The sequence below is a fragment of the Dryobates pubescens genome, chromosome 37 (assembly GCF_014839835.1).
Source record: "Dryobates pubescens isolate bDryPub1 chromosome 37, bDryPub1.pri, whole genome shotgun sequence".
Lineage (NCBI taxonomy): Eukaryota > Metazoa > Chordata > Aves > Piciformes > Picidae > Dryobates > Dryobates pubescens.
The window spans coordinates 2,966,256-2,973,263 of record NC_071648.1 but is presented as its reverse complement, the minus strand read 5'-3'; the positions used below and the strand labels follow the sequence as shown (position 1 = coordinate 2,973,263).

The 7,008-nt window shown below is 52.0% G+C and overlaps 1 protein-coding gene across 1 annotated transcript in view; it reads left to right on the top strand.

Moving 5' to 3' along the window:
- The window catches only part of UNC80 (unc-80 homolog, NALCN channel complex subunit), a 135,365-nt gene continuing 128,357 nt past the window's right edge, over nucleotides 1-7,008 (top strand). The window contains exons 1-3 of the mRNA XM_054177075.1: nucleotides 1-321; nucleotides 2,527-2,575; nucleotides 5,767-5,923. Of these exons, the coding sequence (XP_054033050.1) occupies nucleotides 230-321; nucleotides 2,527-2,575; nucleotides 5,767-5,923 (298 nt within the window). The 5' untranslated portion in view covers nucleotides 1-229. The remainder of the gene's footprint in view (nucleotides 322-2,526; nucleotides 2,576-5,766; nucleotides 5,924-7,008) is intronic.

Genomic DNA, 7,008 nt, shown 5'->3' with positions numbered 1-7,008 from the left:
GGAAGCGGAGGGACGCGGACATCTTCGCTCCCCTAATTTCCTCCCTGCCTTCTGCAGCCATTTTGCACCGGCAGAGCCGAGGGGAGGTGTGAGAGGGCTGGCGGGGGGAGGGCTGCGGAGGATGAAGGCAAGGGAGCGCAGAGTTACGGAGAGCAAAGAGGCGGCCGTGGGAGATCCCGGCTGGTGTGTCTGCTAAGGCTGGCTCACAGCGGCAGCTGTCATCGGCGTCATGGTGAAAAGGAAAAGCTCGGAGGGCCAGGAGCAGGAGAGCGGCCGCGGCATCCCTCTGCCCATCCAGACCTTCCTGTGGAGGCAAACCAGGTGAGAGCGGCGAGACCTGGGTGCTTGGGATGGAGCTGCAACAGGGCAGTGGGGAAGGGGCTGGTCCAGCTCCTGCCCGGTGGCGGGGCGTGGGGGGGGGGAAGGAGGGAAGAGGTTACTGCAGCTGCAAGCCCAAGGCGTGAAACAAGCTGTTTCCCCTGCCATCAATACAGAGCAATCTGTGCGTGTCGGGAATGGGGGAAGGACTGGAGGCAGATTCACCTAGTGGCAGTCCCCGACAGCTTCTTGATTTGACTTTAAGCATCCATCCGTGTTTGTGTTTATGTACCTGTCCCCTTCTCCCTGTACCGTGTGTCCTCCACCCCCACTTTGGAGAGGGCTCCGTGAGCTTCGGTACCAGGAGCAGCCTCCCTCAGTGCTGCATCGGACACGCAGCTTTGCTTGTGTCTGTGCCCGCAGCCGTTCTGGAAGTGCAGTCTGTGCTTTGAGAGGTCGGCATGCAAACAGATACGTCAAAGTCTCACCTTCTTTCATTGGGTTGGAGAGCAGTGATGTGTGAGGAGCAGGCTGGATGTATGGCTGAGGCATTTATGTTCCTATCTGTCTCCTGCCTTAAGAGAATTCTGAGCAGAGAACATTGCGGGGGCTGTGCGAGGAGGTTGGACGATTCGAAGGTTGTAGCTCTAATTGAAGGCCTGGGTCACCAAATCCCTTTTATGCCACAGGTTTAGTCTCCTTAAAACAAGGGGGGGCAAAAAAGGTGTGGGGGGGAAAGGCTGTAATAAGGTGACCTGATTCATTTTAATTTCTTCTGTACTGTTTCACTCTGATCCCATTCTGGAGAGGAATGACAGCAGAGGGTGGGTGCTCTCTGCCTCCAGGGTACAGGCCTGCGTTTCATCAGCAGCCTTCCACATCGTGGAGGGGGAAAAAAACACTTAACAAAAAGCTGGCAAATGGATCCCTGGCTTAAAAGAGAGGCCAGGGAGAAGTTCAGGTAATGATTAATGTGGTTTGAACAGAACAGGCTGCAAGTCTGTCACAGAGGTAAAATGGCTGAAAGCTGTCTGATGGAAGATTTTATCCATGGTGAGCAGGAGATTTCTTGAGGGTGGATGAAGCACCTCTTGCCATATCAGCTTGGGTGCTTTTGTCTTCTAGAAAGGGTCACAGGATTCTGTCAGATGTCATCAACAGGTATCTGAACATCGGTTTTGCTTTGTGTCTTCCTTTACATCAAGTTGCTCAGCTTTTTGCTGACCTTCTGATGATACCAAACTGGGAGGCTTGGCTGAGACAACTGAAGGCTGTGTGGCTGTTCAGTGACACCTAGATAGACTGAGAGCTGGGCAGAGAGGAACCTGATGAGGTTCAACAAGGAGAAGTGCAGAGTCCTGCAGCTGGGGAGGAAGAAGAAACTGCAGCAGGACAGGTTGGGAGGGGATCTGCTGGAGAGCAGCCCTGGGGAGAAGGACCTGGCAGTGCTGGTGGGCAACAAGTTCTGCATGGGACAGCAATGTGCCCTGGGGGCCAAGAAGGTCAATGGGATCCTGGGGTGCATTGAGAGGAGTGTGTCCAGCAGAGCCAGGGAGGTTCTTCTCCCCCTCTACTCTGCCCTGCTGAGACCTCACCTGGAATATTGCATCCAGTTCTGGGCTCCCCAGTTCAGGAGGGACAGGGATCTGCTGGAGAGAGTCCAAGGGAGGGCTGCAAGGATGCTGAAAGGACTGAGGCACTGCCTGGGGAGGAGAGGCTGAGAGCCCTGGGGCTGTTTAGTGTGGAGAGGAGAAGACTGAGAGGGGATCTGATCAATGTCTATCAATATCTGAGGGCTGGGTGTCAAGAGGGAGGGGACAGGCTCTGCTCAGTTGCACCCTGGGATAGCACAAGGGGCACTGGATGGAAACTGCAGCACAGGAGGTTCCACCTCAACATGAGGAGGAGCTTCTTTAACTGTGAGGCTCACAGAGCCCTGGAGCAGGCTGCACAGAGAGATTGTGGAGTCTCCTTCTCTGGAGCCTTTCCATCCCTGTCTGCATGTGTTCCTGGGTGACCTGAGCTAGACTGCATGGCCCTGCTCTGGCAGGGGGGTTGGACTCGTCTTGTCTTTGGATCTCTTCCAACCCCTGACATCCTCTGATCTTGTGATAAGGGAAAAAAAACCTGAACAACCTAAAAATAACTAAGCAAAATCCACTGTTGAAGCACTGAGTCTCTAACATATTTTTTTCTTTCTTCCTTCAGTGCATTTTTAAGACCTAAACTGGGGAAACAATATGAAGCTTCCTGTGTGGTATGTACATCTCTCTCTCTTTTCAGCTCTTATTGGTAACTAACTTGGTGTGCAACTCCATCTGGTCAGGAGGCTTCTCAGCTTACACCAGAAGTGGATTCAGTGCATTTGACTTTGTTTTGTACTTCTATCACATGAAGGATTTGAAACCTTTAACCCTTTTCCCATGTAGAGAATTTGTGCATCGTGTATCTAGGGTGTTTGTGTATCATGGAATCACAGAATCAAAGCATTGTCAGGGTTGGAAGGCACCACAAGGATCATCCAGTTCCAAGCCCCCTGTCATGATCAGGAACACCTCATGCTAGAGCAGGTTGCTCCCAGCCACATCCAGCCTGGCCTTAAATACTTCCAGGGATGAGGCTTCCACCACCTCCCTGGGCAACCTCTGCCAGTCTCTCACCACCTTCATGGGGAAGAACTTCTTCCTAGCATCCAATCTCAGTCTACCCATTTCTAGCTTTGCTCCATTCCCCCCAGTCCTATCACTCCCTGACACCCTCAAAAGTCCCTCCCCAGCTGTCCTCTAGGCCCCTTTCAGATATTGGAAGGCCACAATTAGGTCTCCTCAGAGCCTTCTCTTCTCCAAACCAAACAGCCCAACTCCCTCAGTCTGTCCTCATAGGAGGGGTACTCCAGCCTTCCAATCCTCTAATATTATGTGCATCTCTAGACACAAAACAGATGTATTGATTGGGATATTAGTCATTGAACTGATAGGTAATTAAGTAAATAATGCTATGGGGCAGGCTGTCAATCTGGATCTAAACTTGTGGTCCATCCTGGCTGCATGTGCTTTCAGCTGAGATTTGGGTTATGTCAGTTTGTGATTACTGGATATTCCTTCTTTCTTTTTCAGTCTTAACATACTGAAAGTCTAAGCATTATTAGCAGGTACAAGTTGGATCTAAAGCTGTCATAGTTTAATATTATGTAAACACATGGACACAAAACAGAGTCACAGAATGTTAGGGGCTGGAAGGGACCTCCAGAGCTCATCCAGTCCAACCCCCCTGCCAGAGCAGCATCACCTAGAGCAGGTCACACAGGAACACATCCAGGTGGGGTTGGAAGATCTCCAGAGAGGGAGACTCCACAACCCCCCTGGGCAGCCTGCTCCAGTGTTCCATCACCCTCACAGTGGAATTCTTCCTCCTGTTTCCATGGCACTTCCTCTGCCTCAGCTTCCACCACTGCCCCTGGTGCTGGCATTGGGCATCCCCCAGCAGAGCCTGGCTGCAGCCTCTGGGCACTCCCCCTGCACAGCTTTAGCACTGAGGTCACCTCTCAGGCTCCTCCTCTCCAAGCTCCAGAGCCCTCAGCTCCCTCAGGCTCTCCTCAATACACAATACTGCAGATGTGGCCTCAGCAGGGCAGAGTAGAGGAGGAGGAGGAGAACATTTCTTTACCTACTCACCACAGCCCTTCTAATCCCCCCCAGGATGCCATTGGCCTTCTTGGCCACCAGAGCACATTGCTGGCTTATGGTCAACCTCCCATCCACCAGGACCCCCAGGTCCTTTTGCCCTTCCCTTCTCTCCAGCAGCTCACTCCCCAACCTGTCCTGCTCCATGAGGTTGTTCTTTCCCAGGTGGAAGACTCTCCCTTTGCCCTTGTTGAATTTCCTTCCATTTGTCCCTGCCCAACTCTCCAAGTTTTCCTCCCTTTTCTCAAATTCATAGGGTCCTATTATTGTTTAGGTTGAGAAAGACCTTTAAGATTGAATCCATTCATCAATTCAATAGCCCATCCTCTTTGTGGTCCATACTGTTTGTATGCTGGAAGGTGTCCAGAGAAGGGCAACAAAGCTGGGGAGGGGTTTGGAGCACAGCCCTGTGAGGAGAGGAGCTGGGGGTGCTTAGTGTGGAGAAGAGGAGGCTCAGGGGAGACCTTCTTGCTGTCTACAACTCCCTGAAGGAAGGTTGTCACCAGGTGTGGGTTGGTCTCTTCTTCCAGAACAAGAGGACACAGTCTCAAGCTGCACCAGGGGAGGTTTAGGCTGGGTGTTAGGAAGAAGTTCTTCCCAGCAAGAGAGATTGGCCACTGGGATGTGCTGCCCAGGGAGGTGGTGGAGTCACCATCAGTGGAGGTGTTTAGGAAGAGACTGGCTGGGTGCTTGGTGCTATGGTTGAGTTGATTAGATGGTGTTGGATGATAGGTGGGACTTAATGATCTCAAAGGTCTTTTTCAACCTGGTCTGGTCACCCCTACCCCATGTGCAAAGTCTAAGCATTCCTGACAGGCTTTAAACCAAAGTTTTACCACTGTGTAGGCTGAGTCTAATTCCTCTACTGGCAAGCAGAGGGCTCCTGTCTAGGCAGCAAAATGAAAGGCAGGTTTTGGCAGATGCTAGTAACTCTTCCTTCTAGCTGCATTCCAACCTCATTCTACTGGCTGGAGAAAGGGTAGACATGCAGCAAGTTCCTGTAGAATGGGTAACTAGAGACTCTCACAATCCCTTCAACTGTTGCTGCTCTTTGGATGACTTGGCAGTACATTAAGCAGTTGCAGCCAAACTTGACAGACTGGAAAAACCTGGTCTGGACACCTCTGTTAATAGTTTAAAGTGCTTAGGTCTCTCTGCAGCAGTTTCCTTGCTTCCTTCTCACAAGATCCCAAGCTGGAGCAACCCTGCTGACTGCTGCTGACTAATTTTCTTCTCAGAACTCCATAAATGTTTGAAGGGTGATTGCTAGACACCAACCACTGGTGGGAAACTGCTGGCTTAGTGTGGTGGTGAGGAAAATGTGTTGCACTTCTGGCACGTGGAACAAAAGCCTCTGCTGGTTTGCATCATTGACAGTGCCTGGCTGAGCAGAGGCTACAAGTGGGTAGATTGAGATTGGATGTCAGGAAGAAGTTGTTCCCCATGAGGGTGGTGAGAGACTGGCAGAGGTTGCCCAGGGAGGTGGTGGAAGCCTCATCCCTGGAGGTTTTTCAGGCCAGGCTGGATGTGGCTGTGAGCAAGCTGCTCTCCTGTGAGGTGTCCCTGGCCATGGCAGGGGGGTTGGAAGTGGCTGATCCTTGAGGTCTCTTCCAACCCTGACAATTCTGTGATGCTATGAAAAATGAGAGCTTCTGGCTTTTGGCAGGAGAACTGTCCCTGCACTGGAAGCTCTGCACAGAAACACCCCACACCCCCCAGTGTCTTTGTCTTTCTTTCTTTTAAATCTCTTTGCTCTTCCTTTCAGTCTTTTGAAAGAGTTTTAGTAGAGAACAAGCTGCATGGCCTTTCTCCAGCTCTCTCTGAAGCCATCCAGAGCATTTCTCGCTGGGAGCTGGTCCAGGCGGCGCTCCCCCACGTGCTGCACTGCACGGCCACGCTGCTCTCCAACCGCAACAAGCTAGGTGAGTGCTCAGGGGCACCTTGGCTTCACATGACTCAACTCACCAGCCCAGCCAGGACAGACTGATGCTGAGGGTGCCCATGTGTTCTAAATCCTAGAATCCCACTGCATTCTGCTAAGAGGTTGAGGGAGGGGATTCTCCCCCTCTGCTCTGCTATGGTGAGACCCCACCTTGGAGCACTGTGTCCAGTTCTGGAGCCTCTGTTCCAGGAAGGATCTGGAGGTGCTGGAAGGTGTCCAGAGAAGGGCCAGGAGGATGAGCAGAGGGCTGGAGCTGCTCTGCTATGAGGACAGACTGAAGGAGTTGGGGCTGTGCAGTCTGGAGAAGAGAAGGCTCTAAGGAGACCTTCTTGTGGCCTTCCTGTATCTGCAGGAGGCTACAGGAAAGCTGGGGAGGGACTTTTGAGGGTGTCAGGGAGTGATAGGACTGGGGGGATGGAGCAAAACTAGAAATGGGTAGATTGAGATTGGATGTCTGGAAGAAGTTCTTCCCCATGAGGGTGGTGAGAGACTGGCAGAGATTGCCCAGAGAGGTGGTGGAAGCCTCATCCCTGGAGGTTTTTGAGGCCAGGCTGGATGTGGCTGTGAGCAAGCTGCTGTAGTGTGAGGTGTCCCTGGGCATGGCAGGGGGGTTGGAACTGAATGATCCTTGGGGTCTCTTCCAACCCTAATAATTCTATGATAGGCTAAGGCAACCCTGATTGCTCAGCCTGGAGAAAAGAAGGTTCCTGGAGGACCTTAGAGCTGCTTTCCAATAGCTGAAGGGATGCTACAGGAAGGCTGCAGAGGGACTTTGTACAAGAGTGTCCACCCATAGAACAAGGGGAAATTGATTGAAATTGAAGGAGAATAGGTTGAGATTGGATCTTAGGAGGAAATTCTTCACTAGGAGGGTGGCAAGGCTCTGCCATGGATTGCCCAGAGAGGTTGTAGGAGTCCCATCCTTTAGATGTTGAAGGCCAGCTTGGATGGGGCCTTGAGTAACCTGGGGTAGTTGAGAGACATCCCTGCCCATGGCAGGGAGATTGGATTAGGTGATCACCATGGTCTCTTCCAGCCTCAGCTTCCACCACTGCCCCTGGTGCT